Source organism: Camellia sinensis, chromosome 1 (genome assembly GCF_055761805.1).
Source record: "Camellia sinensis isolate YWXY chromosome 1, ASM5576180v1, whole genome shotgun sequence".
NCBI classification, from domain to species: Eukaryota; Viridiplantae; Streptophyta; class Magnoliopsida; order Ericales; family Theaceae; genus Camellia; species Camellia sinensis.
Genome location: NC_138961.1, coordinates 54,670,603 through 54,693,785, shown reverse-complemented (window position 1 = coordinate 54,693,785; position 23,183 = coordinate 54,670,603). Strand labels below are relative to the sequence as shown.

Here is a 23,183-nt window from a genome sequence, read left to right as displayed (position 1 = left end):
CAATAAAGAAGCAACGGGAGTTGGTCCAAAAACATTTGGAGTTCTGCTTGGGTAATGGGGTTGAGGACATGACCCCGAGTCATAACATCACAAGCCCATCGAAGGTTCTTCAGAGGAACATCATCTTCAAGAACATTGAAAGGCAAGTGAGAAAAGGCCGCAAGAAGAAGTTGGGCTTGCTTTCGCTGAGCTGGAGTAGGGGGAGGTGAAGGCTTATAGGGGAGAAAAACTTTGTCCGCAGAGAGGGTAAGCCTCAGTCTCTCTATCCAGTGGGGATTTTGCGGATGAGGAGGTATAAAAGTTTCCATTTCGAAAGAATGAGGAAACTGGGGGGTATTAACACAATCAAGTTAGTCAGAAGAGCAAAGCCTCGCCTTCTGGGCTAAGAACGATGGGTTATACCTTTGTGCCTCTTCTGGGCGTTGGGTAGCTTGTACTATCTTTGTAGGCATGGAGGACGTGTACCATGCTACAAGCAGATTGTCTTTTAAACTGCGTCGGCGGTCGATGGGCATGTAAGGATAAACCACTGAACTTCGAGCATCAGAAGGGAATTCTAGAGGATCAGTGAACTCAACAAAGTGATGATTAACTCGCTCCTTTAACTCCCGTGCCTCAGGTTCTGACCAGCTTCTCCAACCAGAAGCCCCAGAGGAAGAAGAAGCCACAATCTCATCCCATGCAGAAGATTGTGAATTAGAAGAAGAGCTTCCAATATCCATTTTTGCAAAATTTTGGGTTAGAGAATTATGAGTAGCAAGTGTGTAATCCAAAGGTTGATAGTTTGCAAAAGCTTCCATGACTTGAATATAGGAAGGTGGGTAAAGGTGGCTAATCAATGCATGAAGGTTCTTTTGAGGAAGAACAACATCATCAGATGACTCCTCGTATACTCGATCAATGGAAGAGAAGATTGGCTTGGCCATAAAAGATGTATCAGTCATTTTGAATACTGAGATAGTGAGAGTGTTCAAGGGTTAGACGAGAATTTAATGCAAATGATGAATGACAGTTGTATTTCTGAGAAATGCAAAAGCCCATGCACGTTTTAAGATGTGGGAAAATACCTTGATCCACTAATATCACCAAGTATTTGGTATATTAGTGCGAGGGTAATGTTGGCTACATATTTTGTATAAAGCCAATCACAGTTCAACACGTAGTAGGTTGAGGGTAATACGGGAAGACAATTCAAACCTTCGATCGTGATCGTCCACGTGGCAGTTAGTATTGGTTCTTACAAGATTTACGTCACACTAGATCAGCAAAGAGGTGCGAAGTGATGTGGCTTCAACGGTTACTCACATTCAAATTCAAAATCAGGAGGGAAGCCTAACTGCAAGTAATGGCATAATGGAGCTAACTATAAGGCAACATGATCAGCGATCATGGAAGAGCAATTCGACGGTTAGAAGTGCAGTTCGATGGTCATCCTTGAGAAGTATAAATAGCAGAGAAGGCCCCAGAAACAGGCCCAGACTCAGATCCAAAAAACCAGTTTTATCTACTTTATTTTCTTTCCAGTTTTATATTTCCCGTTCTTTGTATTTATGTACTTTAAAATTCCTGCACTGCACTTCGTTCATAGGAGTAGTTTCAAGTAAATTGTTGTTATAAACCTCTACGAGGTTGAATTGGATCAGTGTAAGTCTTTCGTTTTACTTAATGAAATACTGCAATTGTTCTTCATTTAATCATTGTTAGTTTATTCCTTCTAAGTAAAGCCACCAGTAAAAGTCCTCTTCATTGAGGCTGAAAGAACTGAAACACAATCATCTGATAATTAGTAGGCAATTAAATTTCTATAAGGACTGATTGATCCTTGTTGGCGTGCTCACAATTACAAAAATAACCTTCGAAAGCCAAAAAAGCCAACAGATATATATATATGTCTGTCAATAGAGAGAGAGAGTAAGAAGAGTTTTTCACTTACCTTGGCGAATGAGAAGCATGAGTTCAATTGTTTTGGTTGGTAACACATACCACAACATTGTTCGAACCCTTTCCCGCCGTCCGAACAACTCGTCTTCTTTGCGTCGGAACCCCTCGTCTTTCCTGCTTTCTCTCTTCCTTTGCTACTTCTCTATTTTCTCTCCAAAAATTAGTGGTGTAAAGAGATGAAATAGTTAATTTAGGGTTAGTTTTGGTAATATTGAGGGTGTAATGAGAATTACATTTTTTTAGGAGTGTAATGAGATGGAGGGTGTAAAGAGGTTAAATGGTGGTGTAAGTAGAATCATCCAATAACCAATTAATGGTGTGTCTTGAGAGCAAATGTGGTGGGTAAATAGAGGCACCCATAATTGATCAAGAATGTTTGCGTAATTATGAAAAAACCTGTTACATAATTAGTTAAGAATATTTGTGTAACTACAAAAAAACTTGTTACATAATTGACAAAAAATGTTTACGTAACTATGAAAAAACCTTTACTCAACATATATGCCACAAATGGTAAATTATTTCAAATAAAAGGAAAAAAAAAAAACACGAGCATGAAGAAGAAAAAACTTCTTATATAGATATGTGCGTGTTGTATATATGTTGATCAGATCTAGTCCTTTTTCAATGATGACATATGCTGAATTTAGTTTGCTTCTCTTCTTAATTTGAGCTAAAAACTACTTTGATAATTTTATTCCTCTTTCGGTGTTAATTGCATGCTGAATTTGAAGAAATTGAGTTGGTTTTGCTATCCAATTCGTGCTCTTTCGAAGCATTCCTCGCAGAAGCTTTGAATTTCAGTATAATTTATCTCATTGTAGGTAGTTTCACTCTTATTCTTTTGTAATTTTAGTTGTTGTTGTTGTGAAACTTAGGGTTTTGATGGTTTGTTGTTTGGTTGAAATGAAGGTGGTGTAATTAGAGAAGGAGAAGAAGATGAGCGAGAGCCAGAGGTTTCAGCTCGGGACTGTTGGACCTCTGACTCTGTCGGTGGCTTCATCAGTATTAATTGTGATCTGTAATAAGGCACTTATCACCGCATTAAGTTTCAATTTTGGTGAGTTGCTCATAATCACTCTGTTAGCTGCATATTTAGCTGAATATGTTTTGTTTTTCAGTTTTTGTTTTTAGTTTTTTGCTTCTTTTTTTTTTTTGGATAAATTACCAATAGGTCCTACTTTTGAGACTTATACCCATTAAGTCCTATTAATAAATTTATTAAGTGATAAATTTATCAATCTTTTGTTTTTACGAATAAATTTATAATGATAAATTTATCAGTCACTTTGTTTTATATGAATAAATTTATAGTGATAAATTTATTAATCTCTTTTTTTTATAGTGATAAATTTATCAATTAAGACTTGTAGGTAAATAAGTCTAGTTAATAGGACTGATTGGTAAGTACCCTTTTTTTTAGCAAATTCAGTGAAGTGCACCATATGAGGGACTGTTTGGTGCAACTTATTTTAGTTGCTTATAGTTTTTTTTTTTTTTTTTAATAATTATTTTGGGAGTTTGTGTCGAATTGTTTTTTTTTGTAGCATCTGCTTTTATTATGCATAAATAACTTAAATAATCTGAAAAAACCTGGTTATTTGGAAGTTGAGGGGCCGTTGTTTTTAGCTTATATTTTTTGATTATCGACTTTTAACTTACAATAAGCTGCACCAAATAAGCCATGATGTTCCAGAACTAAAAGTAAACCATTGTTTGGGGGAGCCGTGTAAGCAATATATGAATAACGTGCAAAAATTCCCAAACAAAGGGTTTGCCTTTTTTCTGACCAACACCACACAAGAAAAAAAACAATTGTGTTTAAATTGTGTATTGGCTCCTCCATCCTATCAACAGGGCTACAAAACCCTCCACATAAGGCACTTTATAGGTGTTCAAGTCCTTGCAATTTCTTTTCTATTCCCAAGTATGGGTTTTTTCATTTCTTACTGCACAAAGTTTTAGTTCATGGTTTATTTACATATTTCTTTAGACAATAGCAATTAGATAACGAGCTCCATTACAAGAATATTAGCGTACATCATTTAAGTGACGGATAGTGATTTGAAGATTCTAAATCCTCTGTGTGTGGGTAAAAATCTGACCACACTGCCTGCTTAGTGATCAACTGGAGAGCACAGGCAGAATAGATGGCTTCAGCAACCTGAAACAGAAAGAAAAGGCTCCGGCGGTGGTTCTTCCACCCGGGGGTACTCCGACGATCAAGTCAGTATATCTCTCAAAGATAATCAAGTGTAGAACTTAATACTCAAAACATAAATTGCATACCTTAGACCCATAGTGGTGCCTCTCTTTTATAATATACTCAATCCAAGTCCCACTAAAAGTATGACTTCTATGAACTCCAATTTTAGTGCTTACTTTGGACTCTTTTAAGAGATAAAGATAAACTCCCTAAGAGCTTTATCCTTATCTTGGTTAAGTCCCCTCTTTGCCTTAGGACTCTTGTCCCTTATCTGCTTATCTCGGATTCCGATATCTTCGGGAATAACCTCGGCAACTCCGAGATCTTCTCGGCTTAACTACCACGACACGTGGCACCTCGGCTAACACGTCGGCGTCACCATGCCACGTGTTGGTATTCAGAAAATATATCCCCACAACTACCCCCTAGGTTCTATTACCTCGGCATTCTGAGGTGATGGAACCTATACCGACATTTCAACATTTCTTTTCTGAGTAATGGCTCAAAAACTGTTTAGCCGAGATAATCCTCTTCCAGCCGACGTGTTCTCTTCGGAGAACAAGGTTTCGATCGTACTTTTCCACGCGCATGAGCTGTCATGCATTTCTAACCGTTCCTTTCCACGTGTTTTGTCTTTATTGGAGCGTGTCTGCGATGCGCCTGAAAGCTGTCTGTCATTTGTCTGCGCCGTCTGACGCCTGCGTTGTTCTAGGCGTAATAATTGCCCTAGTTTTGCTGCCGTTTCAAATTTTTGACAAAACTCTTTTTTGCCTCCATTTTTCCTTCACTTTTTCGTTCTGGTTTCTTACTCTTTCTCTCTCTGAAAGCTTTCTCTTCCTCGAACCTGCCATTGCTTCGATCTCTCTTCTGGAATTGTCCTTAATCTCCCATTTTTGTGAAGCTTTCTTTGCTGTTGCAACCGATTTCTGAGCTCGGCGAACATTGCCCCGGCTTCATTTGTTTTGGTAAGACCCTTTCCTTTAATTCTTCTATTCTCTTTATGTGCTTTTACCATTACTGCTTTGTTGCTCGATTTCTCCCATATTTTGAACATTTGTACTGTTTCAATATTTTTCTTGCCATAATTCTTGACCTTTATCCCTTTGTATTCTTCGTGTTTCTGATAGTCCATCTTTGTTCTTGAATCTGAAACTTCGTCTTTGTTTTCTCTTTTTTGTATCTGTCCCAGATTTGTGCCTTCGATCTTGATCTTTATAGTTCTTAGGTTTGGGATTTGTACGTAGAACCTTTAAATTTAGGGAAAACTGAAACAAGCCTTATCAGCCCTTTCCTAGGTCTTTGCCGAGGTTCTTGTAACCCTTCTTAAAAACGCCCATCCTCTAAAACATATTTTAAGCTGACATAATGGGTATGTGGAGGCATAGGGTAAATACCCCAACAAAACTTGAATACTTTAGGCAAGAATTCTCTATCCCAGCCGATATTCACCTTAAGCTAGCTGGGGATAATGATACCATCATGCCCACAGATCATACAATGCCTTTTCCTATAGTAGCTTTTACCGAATGTGGACTTCGACTTCCACTTCATCCCCTTTTTCGTGAAGTTCTTTATTTCTACAGGCTGAACCCCATGCAACTTACTATCAACTCATATAGGGTGATTAACGGTATTATCGCTTTAGCTAGGTAGGAGAATCTTAGAATCACCCTGGCCGACCTTCAGTACTGCTATACCATGTGTCCCCTCAACCTGAAGGATATGGGCTTTGTTTATTACCTTAAGCCGAGATCCACCCAGTTTAAAATTGTAGCCGACCTTCCAGACTCCAACAAGGGAGCTGGAGATGACTTTGTTATTGCGTCGGGAAATTGGGAATTTGGCCCAGACGAAGATGTCCACCTCTACCCTCTTCCTCGAACAATTTCAGAGGGCAAGGGTAAGAGCCCTGAGCCAACACTTAGTTGTTTTTATTTAAGTCTTTAATACTTTCTGTTTCTGACATCTGTTTCTTTGTCATGCAGATCTTCATCAGCCACCGAAAAACTTCCGCCAATCCTTCTTCCCAGGAACAGATCTGAAAAAGCTCCTTGACCTTCCAATCCACAAACGAAAAGCCCCACTATTACTAAACTTTATCCCTACGTACAAATCCACTTTGCCCGACATCCCAAGAAGGAAGAAAAAGAGTCTGTCTCCACCTACTGCTACAACTGTAACCGCTTCTTCATCCCGAACAGATCAAGGATCCACCTCTGACCCAGCCGATCTTCCATCAACTTCGGCCCCCTTCTTAATACCAATTCCAGAACGTAAACGTCGACGAAGACTTGTAAAGACTGCCGAGATGGTTCGTCCAAGGCCTGTCGTTCAAGATCTTCTTGCCGACCTTCCAACTGACGCCGAGGCTGTACCAACGCAATCAATGCTCCCACCAAAGCCAAAGAGAGTTAAAAAGGCTCAGCCCAAGGCCAAGGCTACAGATGCCGAGGCTGAGGATGCTTTGCCTATTTCTAAACTAGCAGAAAGCAAAAAATCAACCTCTGCTGCCACCAAGAGGTCTGCTGAGGGCCAACCCTCAGGGTCTACACAATCTAAGAGGCCAAGGTCATCGTCCGCGACGACCTCGGCATCAAAGAAGCCCGACGTTCCATGGGCTCCTGAACTAACTCTGGAGGATAGGCCTATCATGGCCAGTGAAAGTGCCGACGATATTAACGTTGGTGTCGCCCTCAGCACTGCTCTTCTCCTTCCAAATGATTTGGATCGAAATGCTAAGCTTAGTGAGTATGAGAATTACGCTCTTATGCTCCAACACTCCGTTCAAGTAAGTGTTCCTGTTTGCACTTGTGATTTTTCCTTCTATTTCCTACTGAAAATATTTTCTAACACTTCTGTTTTTCCTTAGGCCATTCAGCACGCTCATTCATTTTCAATGCAATCTTTTGAAAACCGGCAAAGATTGGTTGATATGAAGAGGGAAGCATCTTCCATGAAAAAGGAGATCAGATCTCTTGAATCAAGGATGAAAAAATTGGAGGATCAGGCCGAGGCGGCTACTAAGGCCCAAACTTTAGCTCTTGAGAAGGCCGAATCCACTGAGGCCGTGAAAAAAGTTGCTGAGGCCGAGAAAAGAGATGCTGAGGCTAAGAAGGCCCAGGCGGAGAAAGAACTTCAGCAAGCTCTGGCCACCAAAGAGGTCGAAGTAAAAGAGGCCGACAAAAAGGCCTATGCCCAGGGCATGGCTGACGTCGCAGAGGACTACAAACCTCAAGTCAGGCAGGCATGCAACAGGGGATTTTCTCTTGGTTGGATGTCCCTGATAAAGAAGCTTGATCTTCCTGCTGACTCGCCATTGCGCCAGGCCGGCGCTATTCCTTTACCATTTCCTCCACCTCCACCTGAAGGCGAATCAGAGTCTGAGGCTGATGCCGAGGATGAAGATAAGGAAACCAATGAAGAAGCCTTGGTGAGAAAACCCAAGGATGCCGTCGAAGCCAAGTCCCCTCCTCCTGCTGAGCAGGTTATGGACTTAACCTTGGATGAGGAGGGTGATGAGGTTGAGGGAGCAACCAAGGAAATTGTCACTAAGGAAATTGTCACTGGGCAGCTATCGTCCGATCTTCTCTTGATAGAAAGAAGTGTAGAGACAACAATCGCAGAGATTGATGCCGAGATACAAGCGGAAAAAGTGGCCGAGGAGGTTCTTCCAGAGTCGTCTGAGGTCCCAACCCCTGCAGCTGCTAGTACTGAAGAGTCTTGATAACGTCTTTTGTACTTTTTTCTTCTTTTTCTGCACTTTGTACTTTGTACTTTCTTTTAATTTCTAGATAATTAAAAACTCCTTCTTGTGGCCGATGTAACTTTTTCAATGTGTAACTGCAACTGCTCTTCCTATAGATGCTTTTTAACCTTGCGATGTTCTGTTGATTGCTTCTGCATAGTTCTATACTTAGAAATTTTTGTATGCTTCTTCATGTTGCATCCTTTGTGCAATCTTCTCGGGGTTACATACCTCGGGTATAACTAAAAAATTTTTACTTCAGCAAAATACTGACCTGCAATCTTGTAAATTGCTACAAATTTCAACAAGTGTTAACATATACTATAGACTTTTCTAAGTGTTAAATAAATTTCAACAAGTGTTTAAACGATATACTTAGCCTTTACTTCAACTTGTAAGTTTCTGTATACCTCGGCTGGTGATCATATGTCGGCTTAACATAAACTTGTAAATTGCTAAAATTTCAACAAGTGTTAAGCATCTTCCTTAGGGTTTCAACAACCCATATGTTGCTATGAGAACTTAAGCAATAACTTTCGGCTTAACTTCAACTTGCAAATTGCTACAAATTTCAACAAGTGAAGATAAGGAATTAGCTTAATTCCAATTTGTAAATTGCTATAAATTTCAACAAGTGAATTAAGGAATAACCTCGGCTTAACTTCAACTTGTAAATTGCTACAAATTTTAACAAGTGAAGATAAGGAATCAGCTTAATTCCAACTTGTAAATTGCTACAAATTTCAACAAGTGAATTAAGGAATAATGTCGGCTTAACTTCAACTTGTAAATTGCTACAAATTTCAACAAGTGAAGATAAGGAATCAGCTTAATTCCAACTTGTCAATTGCTACAAATCTCAACAACTGAATTAAGGAATAATATCGGCTTAACTTCAACTTGTAAATTGCTACAAATTTCAACAAGCGAAGATAAGGAATCAGCTTAATTCCAACTTGTAAATTGCTACAAATTTCAACAAGTGAATTAAGGAATAATTTCGGCTTTTCTTCAACTTGTAAATTGCTACAAATTTCAACAAGCGAAGATAAGGAATCAGCTTAATGCCAACTTGTAAATTGCTACAAATTTCAACAAGTGAATTAAGGAATAATCTCGGCTTAACTTCAACTTGTAAATTGCTACAAATTTCAACAAGCGAAGATAAGGAATCAGCTTAATTCCAACTTGTAAATTGCTACAAATTTCAACAAGTGAATTAAGGAATAATTTCGGCTTAACTTCAACTTGTAAATTGCTACAAATTTCAACAAGCGAAGATAAGGAATCAGCTTAATTCCAACTTGTAAATTGCTACAAATTTCAACAAGTGAATTAAGGAATAATTTCAGCTTTTTCTTTGCCCCCAATGTGAACCTGAGTTTGACTTGGGTTCATATTAATTATGTCTTCAATAAATATTAATGCATAACTTTCTTAATCATGTGTGTTGAGAGAATTCTGAAAGGACTTTATTGATGATATCGGCCAGAATATGATGTACATCTAATGATAAAAAAATTTCAAATTACAAGTATTCCAAGGTCTAGGCAGTGCTTTGCCCTCATTGTCCTCAAGCCGATATGCTCCATTGCCTAATATTGAAGTAATTCTGTAGGGTCCTTCCCAGTTTGGGCCAAGCTTGCCTTCCCTGGGGTCCTTCTTGTTTCCGACGACTTTTCTCAGGACTAGGTCGCCGACTTGAAAATCTCTTGGATTGACCTTCTTGTTGTAGGCTCTGGCAAGCTGTTGCTGGTATACTGCAAGCTGAATGGCAGCTTTCTCTCTTCGTTCTTCTAATAAATCCAGATCTCGGGCTAAGAGTACGTCATTGGTGCCATTCTCTACTCCCTGGGTTCTGATCCCTAGGATGCCGATCTCCAATTGGAATGACTGCTTCTGTGCCATAAGCCATGGCAAAGGGGGATTCTCCTGTTGATCTTCTCGGCGTAGTCCGATATGCCCAAAGTACATTGGGCAATTCGTCTACCCATTTTCCTTTTGCTGCCTGCAGCCTTTTCTTTATTCCATCCAGAATTACTTTGTTGGATGCCTCTGCTTACCCATTGCTTTGGGGGAAACTTGGTGTTGAGAAATAATTCTTGATCTGCACAAAAGTTCTTGATGAGTTTGCTGTCAAACTGTGTTCCATTGTCGGCAACTATTGCTCTTGGAATCCCAAATCTGGTGATAATGTTTGTCTATATAAAATTCTTGACGTCTACATCTCGGATTTTGGCAAGAGGTTCTGCCTCTATCCATTTTGTAAAGTAGTTTGTTGCTACCAGCAAGTATTTTCTTTGTCCAGTTGCCTGGGGCAGTTGTCCAACCAGATCCATGCCCCATTGGGCAAACGGCCAAGGGCTAGATACTGGGTTTAGGTCAGCAGCTGGCTGATGTATCAAAGGTGCAAACCTTTGGCATTGTTCGCACTTCTTCACATAGGCTTCGGCATCCTTCTGCATGTAGGGCCACCAATACCCCTGGGTAATGGCCCTGTGGGCTAATGATCTGCCCCCAGCATGGCTTCCACAAATTCCTTCATGGATTTCGTAAAAAAAATCTTCAACCTGCAAAGGGTGTACGCACCTTAAAAGCGGTCCAGTGAAGGACCTTCTGTAGAGATGGCCTTCTGCTGTTAGGCTGAATCTGGCCGACTTCAGTCTGATTTTATGTGCTTCCTTATGGTTTTCTGGGAGCTTCCCCTCTTTTAGGAATGCAATGATTGCATCCATCCAGCTTGGTCCCAAGTCTACGCACATTGCTTCTTGTTCGGTGCTCTGTTTATCAATGCTTAGGGCCGACATGTAATCGATCATGATTGTCCTTGTTCTTCCAGTTTGAACTGAACTGGCCAGGCTAGCCAACGCGTCGGCGTGGGTGTTGTCATCTCGGCTAACTTGGAGTAACCTGCAGTTCTGAAATAGGGCTGCCAGTCGGATGACTTCCTTTGCATATGCCGACATTCTTTCGTCTCTGGCTGCAAATTCTCCTGTTGACTGGTTAACAATGAGTTGTGAATCACAAAAAACAATTACCTCGTTTGCCTCTGCTGCTGCTGCTAGCTTTAGCCCTGCAATTAATGCTTCATATTCTGCTTCATTGTTGGAGGCTTTGAACCCCAGATGGATGGACTGTTCTACTATTTCTCTATCTGGAGATATCAGCAGTACTCCTGCCCCTGCTCCCTGGCGGTTTGAACTTCCATCGACGAATAGTCTGAATGAATCGCCAATGTAGATGCTGCAGGGTCTGAGCTTTTCTTTCTCTTGCTTTTTTGTCTTTGACTGGGATTCTTTTTGCTTGTTGGGGCAATGCTCATCTTGGCTCGACGGAGCCCGAGGTGTGATGGCTTCAGGTGTGAGTTCTGCGACGAAGTCGGCCAAAACTTGGCCCTTTATTGCTGTTCTCGGTCTAAACTCTAGATCAAACTGGCCCAGTGTTACTGCCCATTTTGCTATCCTTCCTGTTAAGTCTCCTTGTTGCAACAAGGACTTCAGTGGGTGCTCTGTTAGGACCACAATCTTGTGTGCCTGAAAGTAATGGCTCAATTTCTTTGAAGCCATTACCAAGGCTAGCATTAATTTTTCTAGTGGTAGGTATCTTGTTTCTGCATCGGCCAAAGTTTTACTTACATAATAAACAGCCTTTTGTTCTCCTTTTTCCTCTCGGATTAGCACTGCACTGACTGCGTGTTCTGAGACTGCTAAGTACAAAAACAGTTCCTTCCCTGGTACTGGGTTGGAAAGAACCGGAGTTGTGGTCAAGTACTTTTTTAGGTCGGTTAAGGCGGCTTCACATTCCTCTGTCCATAGGAAGTCCGTGGCTTTTTTCACCAGGTTGAAGAAGGGTCTGCACTTATCTGAGCTTCTGCTGATGAATCTGTTTAGGGCTGCGGCCCTTCCAGTAAGCACTTGAACTTGCTTTGCCGATGTCGGGCTCTGTAAGTCCAGGATGGCCTTGATTTGGTCTGGGCTGGCCTCAATGCCCTTTCTTGTTACCAGATATCCTAAAAATTTACCTGATCCAACCCCAAAGGTGCATTTTGAGGCGTTGAGTCGGAGCCGATATCTTTTGAGTATGTGGAAGACCTCTTTTAGGTCGGCAAGATGACCCTTTGATTCCCTTGTCTTTACGACCATATCGTCGATGTAGACTTCTACTGTTTTGCCAATCAGGTGCTTAAACATCTTTGTTACTAACCTCTGATAGGTTGCTCTTGCGTTTTTCAACCCAAAAGGCATTACCTTGTAACAGTACAGGCCTTTAGGGGTGATGAACGCGGTTTTCTCCTCGTCTGGAGGGTACATGGCAATCTGGTGGTACCCTCTGTATGCATCCAGAAAACTCATCCTTTCATGTCCTGAAGTGGCGTCTACCAGTTGGTCGATTTTGGGCAGAGGAAAGCTGTCTTTGGGGCAAGCTTTGTTGAGGCTGGTAAAGTCTACACAAACCCTCCATTTGCCATTCTTCTTTTTTACTACTACTGTGTTGGACAGCCATGTTGGGTACTGAACTTCTCGGATGGCCCTGGCCTCCAGGAGTCTGTCTACCTCTTCTTCTACTGCTTCAACGTGCATCAACGTCGTGCCGATCTGTCGACATTCAGTTTGTGGCAAGTGACCTCGGGGTCAATGCCTGGCATTTCATAAGGTGTCCAGGCGAACACCTCTATGTTTGCCCTTAAGAAATCTTCCAGTTCTTTCTCTTCTTCTCTAGCTAAGCCTGAGCTGAGAAGAAAGAAACGTTCTTCGTCGTCCTCTTGGACGAAATTTTTTTTTAGCCCCTCTTCGCTCTTTTCGGCTGGTTCCTTCCCGACGTCTTCTAGGACCTCCATGTCCTCATCTTCAACTTCTGCGTTTCTTGGCTCTCGTATACTACAGGTGGATTTCATTGCTGTCATGGAGCAATTTTTTGCTTGTAGTTGATCCCCTCTGACTTCTTCAATCCCATGCTCTGTTGGGAACCAGTGTAGTTGATGCAACGTTGAGGGAACTGCCCCCATTGCATGCAACCACAGCCTTCCCAAGATGATGTTGTATGGTGAGGGCGTGTCAATTACCAGGAATTCCGTTCTGATCTTCTTAGTGCCGGCTCGTACCTCTAAGCTTGTTGCACCCAGTGGCCATGTCGGCGTTCCATTAAAGCCGACCATCGGGCCGCTGGATTGTTCTAAGTCATCAGGGTGAAGGCCTAGCTCCTTGTAACATCTGACATACATGATGTCACAGGAGCTGCCTTGATCTATTAGGATGCGTTTTACTTGGCACTCCCCAACCTGGAGGGATACTACCAAGGCATCATTATGCGGATGTTGGACCAGTTCCAGGTCGGCTTCAGTAAAAGCTATCATCGGCCCTTGGCATTCTTCTGGCCGATGTCTCTTTTCCCCGACTTGGTAGATATGCTGTAAATGTCTTACCCTCTGGGTCTCTCCTCTGACTTCGTTTTCGTTGACCCTTGAGTGGATCACATTAACCACCCTCGGTTCTCCTGCTTGTGGTAGCTGTGCTGGGGGAGGGGGTGCTGCTGGTGCTTGAGGCAACCTTGCCTGTTCTTCCCTTGTTCTGGCCTCATCGACCAGGTCCCTCAGAAGGCCTTGTCTTACCAGGTCTTCCAAGTGTGCTTTTAAGGCTCTGCAACCTTGAGTTGGGTGCCCTTCTTCATTGTGGTAGGCACAACGTCTACCAACGTTCCTTCCCATGAATTCCCCCGGTGCTCTTGCCGGAGCCCTGAAATAAGGTTGATTTCGAATCCGATCTAAGACTTTATGGATTGGGATCCGGAACACCGTTGTTACCGCCTGTTTATTTCTCAACTCTGTTTCTTGTTTGGTCGGTCCAGTGTTGCTTCGGTTTCGCTTCGGCGAGCCATTTCCCTTTTCTTGCTTTATCTCTTTGTTTCCCGATGTATCTTCTTCGGCTCTGGCATACTTCTCGATCCTTGCCATGAGTTCCTCCATGCTTTTTGGCAATGTTTTTGCCAAAGACTTCCGTAGCGGGCAGTCATCTTTTAGGCTGTTTTTGAAAGATACGACCGCTAGCTCTTGGTTGCATTCGGGTATTCGGTTGAACACCTCGTAGTACCTCTTCGCATAGGCCCTAAGGCCTTCTTCCTTGGTGATTCTTAGAGCCATCAAAGCATCAACCCTCAGGGGTTGCAGCTTGTTGGTCACGAACCTGGCCACAAACATCTCGGCCAGGCCTTCCCATGTCTTTATGCTTCCCTTTGGTAATTTATGGAACCAATCAGATGCAATTTCCCCAAAGGATGCGGGGAATACTTTGCAGAGCAACGGCTCGTTCCCGCTATATAACGCCATTGAATTCAAGTATAGTCCAACATGAAAGTTTGGATCTGACTTGCCATCATAAATTTGGAACCTCGGCATGCTGAATCTCTTTGGTGGTTCGAATTTGTCCAGTTCCACCGAGAAGGCTGTCTTCGGTTTTACTGGGGAGTTTACCTCGGCTTCAGCATTCTGCTGCCTCCTTTTGAGGTAGTCCCTCAGGTCTTCTTTGCTCCTCCCTGGAGCTCGGCTGTCTTTGGATTTTAGTCTTTTTGGTACACTGCTTTCGTCCTCGTGGTGGGTCCGTTTGGATCTTTCTCCATGGGTTGTGTCAAAGCAGAGTGCTTGCTTTTGAACATGCCGATGTTCTTTGGGCTCTGGATTCTTCGTGTGGTGCGTCCTTCGGGACTCCTCTTGCCTCGGTTCTTCTCGTCCGACTTCCCTGGAAGGCCGGTGAGAATGCCTTCCGCTCCTGGTATGCTGAGGGACGTCGGGGATTATTTTTCTTCCGCCCCTCTGGGCGTTGGTTGCTGGCATCGGCATATCTTGTAGCGGTATGGTGGCTGCATAACATTATTTTGCATCATGAAGTTGACGACTGACTGAAGGTCTGCCAGCTTGTTCGCTAATTCTTTTACTTCCTCATCCCTCCGTAGGCACCTGTCCCTCCATACCTGGAGGTTATCTTCATTGTAGTACTTTCCTTGGTTTGTCCTTTTTGACGTGTCGCCTTCCGGGGTGACGTCGTTCTCTTTGTGACCTTGGTCGCGGGCTTCCGTATTGTGGTTGTCTCCTTCAATGTCAAGGTCAATTGGTCTGTCATTCCCAGCGGGAGCGTCATCCTCAAAATTTTCCTGCTGTCCGTTACTGGCCATCTATTCTTCCTTCGTTCCCACAGACGGCGCCAAATTGTGTGGGTAAAAATCTGACCACACTGCCTGCTTAGTGATCAACTGGAGAGCACAGGCAGAATAGATGGCTTCAGCAACCTGAAACAGAAAGAAAAGGCTCCGGCGGTGGTTCTTCCACCCGGGGGCACTCCGACGATCAAGTCAGTATATCTCTCAAAGATAATCAAGTGTAGAACTTAATACTCAAAACATAAATTGCATACCTTAGACCCACAGTGGTGCCTCTCTTTTATAATATACTCAATCCAAGTCCCACTAAAAGTATGACTTCTATGAACTCCAATTTTAGTGCTTACTTTGGACTCTTTTAAGAGATAAAGATAAACTCCCTAAGAGCTTTATCCTTATCTTGGTTAAGTCCCCTCTTTGCCTTAGGACTCTTGTCCCTTATCTGCTTATCTCGGATTCCGATATCTTCGGGAATAACCTCGGCAACTCCGAGATCTTCTCGGATTAACTACCACGACACGTGGCACCTTGGCTGACACGTCGGCGTCACCATGCCACGTGTTGGTATTCAGAAAATATATCCCCACACTCTGATATATTATTGCGCTCGGGTGTCTTTTCTTCATTGGATGTTAGTCATACCAAGTGCTCCACATAAGGTAATTTATATGAGCCAATGCAATGCGTGGTTAAATGTAGAAATTGGAGTTTTAACTAGCTTTATCAATGGACAGTTGCTAATTATTATTTTGTTGTTATTTTCTTTTCAGTGTGTACTAAGATATTGTATTCTTCTCATTTGCCTTTAAGTAGCTGCGACTTTGACAAGCTGGCATCTTCTGGTCACATTCTGTTCTCTTCATGTGGTTTTATGGATGAAATTTTTTGAACACAAACCTTTTGACCGAAAAGCTGTCACGGGCTTTGGTATTTTAAATGGAATTTCAATTAGACTTTTGAACCTTAGTCTTTGTTTCAATTCTGTAGGGTTTTATCAGGTATAATCAACATTCAATATCTTTTGAATCTTTTCTTATTTCCACATGTTCAATATCTTCTAACCATTGATTCAATAGTAAAATTTTGGCCTAATAGCCTTGAGGTTATAGATTCAAGTCATGAGGCAACCACTTTGTGCACTATGTTAAATGTTAGGTATGTACTCAATTTTTCCCTTTTCAAACACACATTAATGTATACTAATTTGGCGTTGTTTATGTTCGAATTCAAGATCTTTTTCTTATAATGAAAATTTTGAACTAAGGCTTTGTTGCTTTTGTGCTCTAGATGACTAAGCTGGCAATCATACCTTGCACTGTTCTCTTGGAAACCCTTTTCTTTAGCAAGAAATTCAAGTTAATTTTGTGACTCCGCTCTGCTATGCACTTGATACACATTTTGCTTGTAATTGTTTGATCTAATTAAAGAATTTCTCATTACCCTTAAATATATGCTAGCCTTAGATATAATGTTATTTATTGCGTTGTCTTTTGATCATTGTGATGGCACAAGCTTCTATCATGAATTTATAAATTTATCCTCTCTTTCTCTTTGGAGTGTTAAAACAGACAAATCTAAATAGAACATATATCATTGGAAAAGCAAAAAGTCATATTACATTTATGAACAGTTGTAGGTTATAAATTTGAGATACTATTTGGTTTTGAATTTTCAATTCCTAATTTTTGTTTTTGTTTTTGTTTTTAGTGAACTTTTTAAATGTTTTAGTCAATTTTTATTTTTTACTTTTTTACATGCACCAAATCTAGATGTGTATTTAAAAAATAAAATATTTGTGAAGAAATGTTTAAAAAAAATTTAGTAAAATACTAAAAAATACAAAAATGTGTTGAATTTTGTATTTTTTTTTTAGTATTTAGTGAATTTTTAAAGGTTTTTTCACAAAAAAATTGTACTTTTTAAGTTTATCTAGATTAAGTGGATTTAAAGAGTAAAAAAAACTGACTAAAATATTTAAAAAAATTCACTAAAAATAAAAAATATGAATTAAAAGCTCAAAAATTATTTTTGAAAACTTAAAAACCAAACAGCGTGTATGAAGTGCCTGTTTTTGATAACTAGCCAGCCTTTTTCTTTTTTCTTTTTCTTTTTTTTTTTTTTTTTTTTTTTTTTTTTTTTTAACCACTGTTGTTTTAAGCACATGGGTTTTGTCTTTTTTGGCCTGAAGACACCTTTATTTTTCAAAAAAAAAAAACCTCTTTCTGTTAGGCTATATTACTCGCTAAAGTGGAAGTTACGGATCCTCATGAGCAGTAGAACAATCCATTGTGGCAACTTGTTCATATTAAGGCTATGTTTGGTAGAGTTATGAAAAAATAATTATAACTTATAACTTAACAGTTTATAATTTATAATTGTGAACATAAGTTAATTTTTGATTTATAAATTAAGTTTCTCCTCCCCCACTTAAAGAATAAGTTGCTTTTTGACTTATAAAAAGTTATAAGCTGTATTGTTAAGCTGAACCAAACACATCAAAATAGCTTAAATTAAGTTAAAAACTGAAATAAGCTGAAAATAAACCCTACCAAATAGGGTCTAAGACTATGAAAAGGTTCATGAAGAAAGTTGCATCTACTTCCTGACTTTTTGTTTACGAAGTTTCAAATTTGTCATGTTATTAATGAGTTATGAAACTTTTTGAAATAGTCATTGAATAGAAACTTTTTTTTTTTTTTTGATAAGTAAGTCATATTATAACCTAAAAAGAAAGATATACAATGTGATGCAAATGATTTGGCAACTCCTTTTGAAAAATATTACAAAAGAAGAGGGAAACCAAATTCAAAAGCCAACATTATTATTTGGCAAGATTCTACCCTAGGATTAGCCTATTAATGATGTCTACTACTTCCAACCACCTTTTAGCATGCTAATGTTGAAAGTTTAGCCACCAACCACTCATAAAGTCTAATTTTTAGCATGATAATGTTGAAAGTTTAGCCAACAGCCACCAAGATTTTCCAAGCATTATCATTACTTTGAAAATCTCATTAAAGTGTATTTTTTATTTTGAATTTTGTATTTCAATTATTTGTCTTCTATTATATTGAGATGCCTATAAATATGTAAGCTCACAATGTATTGAGCACAACTTGACGAAATAAGAAAGCTTGCTATATCTCTAGATATGTGATACATCTCTCTTTGGGTTTGTGTGATGCAACCCTAGCCCTTGGGTGTGATTGCCCAAGAACTTAGGTGTGATTGCCTAGATTTCTTTGTTTTAATTACCATTTCACTTCATTATTTCTACTACATTTTCCTGCCTAAAATCTAGCTTGTTCATCCTATCTTAAAACTCAAATTTCAGCTCTCTAAATTCTACCCTAAAACACCAAAACCTAGTCACTGTCCTAAACCTCCCATAAACTTTCAGCCTACCTTCTCGCTTTCTTTGACCCTATTTTGGTGCTGAAAAATTAAAGATCTTGCATCACAATGAAGTTCAATACACATCTTTTGTAAGGAGAACAAAAATAAGCAAAAACAAACTACTCTATCAAAAGAAACAAAACTAAGCCTATAGAAGACAAACACAACATTCACAACAAAAAAAGCTTCAAAATTTCCCTCTAGCACTCTTCAAGATATGAAGTTTCGCTTTGAGTTTTCTTCTACTATCCTCCTTTGTAGTATCTCCATTACTGGGGTCACTTGGAGATGGACTCCTTCTATTTTTTAGGCTCTTCATTTGGCACAACAACTCTTGACTTAATTCTCCATTCCCTAACTTTCCCATATCATATGATTCAAGGACATCAAAGGCATTAGATATTGAGGGGGTGGAAGGCTGTGTCTCTCTCTCTTTGTTTATTACTGTCGTTGAACCTTGCCTACCATTTCTCCCATTTTTCTTCACAACTTCCCATTTGGTCAGAATTTGTATTTTAGTCTCCTTCACTCTCTACTCTTGTTTGAAAAAGGGAGGGTTCAAAGTCGTTGGCTTTTGAGGGCACAAATTAATGGTATGACCAAAAGTCTTACAAACATCACACCTTTGGGGCTTCCATGGAGCCTCAACTTGAATCTCATACGGATCACCATAACCAAGATTTACTTTGAAAGACTCAGGGATCTCTTTATTTGCTGGCACTTCAATACATATTCTCACAGATGTAAGTCTCCTTCTCTTGAAAGTAGGCTCATCCAAATAAAGAGGAGTTCCCATGATACTAGCAATGTAACCCAAACCCTCTTCAGTCCAAAGTTCCAAAGGAACATTATACAACTTCACCCACAACAGCACACTCGAAAATTCACACTTTGTTAGTTTTAGTCCAGGTTGCCATTTTTTTAACAACAATCAATCTAGCTCCCAACATAATAGGGGCCTTCTTCCAAAATTGTGTCCATAGCCTCTTCACTTTTTACTTTAAAAATGAAAAAGTTATTATCAATAGAGACAACATCCTCTAGCAAATTTCCTAAAGTTTCTTTTGTCCAAGTTTTCACATAATGGAAAGAGAATCTTTTATCAATTAAGTATCCAACCCAAGGCATTTTCCTAATGGGAAAAGCCTTTTTTTGAGATCTTAACAGGGACGTTGTACATGCCATCTACTACGTTTTCAATCTTATGGGTACCTATTTTATACTTCAATTTTGACACCTTGTTAATCTCTTCTTTAACTAAAGAGCTCCAAGCTTGTAGAGGCTTACCTAATATAGCAAGTGTGTCACCATCAAGACATTCACCCTTGCCAGATTGTGTGTCTTCCATATGTAGTTCAACCAAATCATCATTTCTACAAGCTCGCATATTTTCATCACTCTTCTGTTACTTAGTGCCCATTACTTCTCTTCTTTGATCAGCACTGAGTGAGCCAAGTTTATTTGACATTATCATTTCGTTTGCCGCTAGTGGGGACACAATGGCCAATTCTGGCCACTACTCAAGATCAGTTAGCACTTTGTTTGGTGTGTTCCATGTATTAGGTGTTTGATATTGCTTTGATGATTGCTCGGTTGAGGCTTGCATTTCCACAGTCAATCGCAACTGTGGTGTACCAAGATTTCCACGCAAACATAGATCAACATAATCACACTCGATTAAGCTATCCTCTGATTCTACATCCCTTAATCCCCTCTTGTTTTCATTTGAGGGCCCTTGCCATGGTCCCAGAAAATCTCCAGATAAAAGAGATTTAAAGGGTCCTCGGATGCGTATAGAACGGTGGAGAGTACATTAGGCATCTCATTGGTAGATAGTTGAGCATCCACTTGATTATCAAACTCCTTCAAAGATACCTTGGTTGATTTGTACTTAGCAGATTTGCTTTTTGATTTACTCTTGGCTAATTTGCTCTCTGCTAGTTTACCCTTCTTTAATGATAGCTTGCTATCCTCTGTTCCCCCTATCTCTTTTCTCCTCTTAATCATCTTGGATCCGACTATGGTACCCAAAAGTGGTATTTGGGTACCATACATGAAATAATTTTGAACCATTAGATTTGAATCTTTAAATCTTAGCCATTCAAAATCAAAACAAATTAGTTTAACAAAAAAAAAAAAAAAAGAGCAACCGGTAGTGTACTGCTCATCTTGTACTTTCTTCTCTCTCTACTGTGTTATTTTTTGTTTACTCTCTTCTTCTCTCTCTCTCTACTGTGTGTTAGGGTGTCTACAAACCCTTCTCTCTCACACCCCGTCAGCCTCTCGCCGCCTCAATACCGTTGTTCCACCGCCACCGACACAACCTCGGCATTGATTCTCGCCACTCACCGCCCTGAAGATCCTTGACATTGACAATACCAGAAGCTCTATTAATGGCTTCCTCTGATAGGAGAAAGAACAAAATGGTTTGCTTTTTAAACTTTTTTTTTTCCTTTTGATTTTTACATTCAGTTCACAGTGGAGATGCAAACTTCTTTTTATTTAGTTTCATATTTGCCTAGAGTAGACTAATGAGGAGCGAATATGCATATCAAAAAAACAAAACAAAAATAAAAAAAAAATAATTGCACAATCGACAGAGAGAAAGAGAGATAGAATGGGCATTTTGTATTTGAAGGCTCCACAAAACTACCCGCCAAAGAGATAGAATGGGCATTTTGTATTTGTAGGCTCCACAAAATTATCTGCCTTGTTTCTTGGGTAAGATTTGGAAATATCAACTTCATGTGGAAAGTGTTTTTTTTTTTTTTTTGATTTTTTCTTTTTCAAAATCATCTAGAAAGTGAAAGTGAAAGTGTTTTTTTTTTTTTTGGGTTCAAAAGACAAAAGTTGATGGGTAAATTGGTTTTATTTTTTTGAGTTTCTCTAGTCTCTAAACCTTTTTTCTTTTCCTTGATTTTTTTTGTTCAAAATCAAAGGCAAAAGTAGTTAGATAAGTTGGCTTTATTATTATTATTTTTTTTGCGGGCCCGGGGGGGGGGATTTCTCTGCTTTATAAAACTTTTTTTTTTTTTGATTTTTTTGTTCAACAAAAGTAGATGGTTTTAGCCCCTTCAAAATTGTAGATTTAGCCCCTCCAAATACTCTTGTCAAACATGAAACATCCTCCACATCCTACTACTAATAAACTAATAATCATGATTTTTTTTTTTCAATTTTTTAAATATTTCACATGGCCTCTTAGATTTTTTTTTTCCCAATTTTTTGTTTGTGTTAAACTGGTCTAACCAACTTAGTTTGATTACTAAAATAATATATAATATATTTATTATTATATAAAATTTTCAAAATTATTGAATCAAATTGTACCGAACCAAAGCGATTTTTATGATTCAATTTTGATTCGGTATTTAATTACGATTTCAATTTTTCTGAAATCGTAGAAACCGGTTTAGTTATTAATTTATTCCAAATTTGAACTAATTTGATGTGTGAACACTCTGAAGCAAAGTGGGTTTTTTTTTTTTTCCTGATTTTTAGAAAATCTTGGATAGGGTAAAAATCATATATATATATATATATATATATATATTTTAAATTTATGTATGGTATTTTTTTTGGATTTTTAGTGTATGGTTGGAGGCGGAATTTTTTCCCTCAATCCCCAAATCTTTCTAGAATACTAGGTATATAATTGTCTCATATGCTTTGGAGTTTGTTTGTTTGTGGATATGAATTTTGTGTTGTCTCATATGGTTTGTTACTTATTTTTTTTAAGTAGATGGCCCATGGTGGTCCCATTTGTGTTGTTTATGTTTTTTTTTTTTTTTCCTTTATCATTTATGTACTTGTTTGTTTTCGGAATGGAGATATGAATTGTTGACAAATTGTCTCATTGGTGGGTAATGGAGACTTTGATACTTTTTGTTAGATAATAAATAGTTGAGTTTTTTTTATTAATTTCTCGTGGTTATGAATTTTTTGTATTATCTCATGCTTTATTGTTTATATTTTTAAAAGTAACATAGTTTATGGTGGTCCCATTTGTGTTTTGTTTTGTTGGGTCTTATTTCTATTTTTTTTTTTGAAGTAAGATAGTCCATGGTGGTCACATATGTATTACTAATTTGCTTTGGAGATTGTGTATATGTGGCTCTGAATTTTTTGTGTGGTCTCATATGCTTTATTGGTTTTATTTTCAAAGTAAGATAGTTCATGTGGTCCCATGATTTGTTTCTATTTTTTTTATTTTTTATTTTAAAGCAAGATAGCCCATGATGGCTCCATTTCTATTATTATTTTTGTTTATAGAAGAATAGAGGGATATGTAGACTTGATTAATTGTCCTATTAGTGAGTGATTGGGACTGGGTGCTTTTCTTAGACTTGGGTGAGTAATCTTAAAAGTATATATACACAATATTTATAGAATGCAATGAAAGAACACTATAAAAATTAATGATATTAATAGTATGGTTTAATTGTAATGTTTTAATGTAGGATTAAATTTTCATGGTATGTTTTGGAATTTAAATTTTCATTGTATCCCAGATGCGTGGTATCTACCTACATATTTTTGTGTTGTCTCATATGTTTTGTTACTTATTTTTTTAAAGTAAGATGGTTCATGGTGGTCCATTTGTATTTTTTATGTTCTTTCTTTCTTTCTTTTTCTTTATCATTTATGCACTTTGTTTGTTTTTGGAATGGAGGGACATGAATGGTTGACAAATTGTCCCATTGGTAGGTAATGGGGACTGTGACACTTTTTGCTAGATAATAAATG

The 23,183-nt window shown here is 39.0% G+C and overlaps 1 protein-coding gene across 1 annotated transcript in view; it reads left to right on the top strand.

The window, feature by feature from the left end:
* Positions 1 to 2,880: 2,880 nt before the first annotated feature.
* LOC145794965 (UDP-xylose transporter 3-like) overlaps positions 2,881 to 23,183 on the top strand; it is a 60,251-nt gene continuing 39,948 nt past the window's right edge. Inside the window, exons 1-3 of the mRNA XM_082877480.1 lie at positions 2,881 to 3,001; positions 15,855 to 16,039; positions 16,329 to 16,396. Of these exons, the coding sequence (XP_082733606.1) occupies positions 2,881 to 3,001; positions 15,855 to 16,039; positions 16,329 to 16,396 (374 nt within the window). The remainder of the gene's footprint in view (positions 3,002 to 15,854; positions 16,040 to 16,328; positions 16,397 to 23,183) is intronic.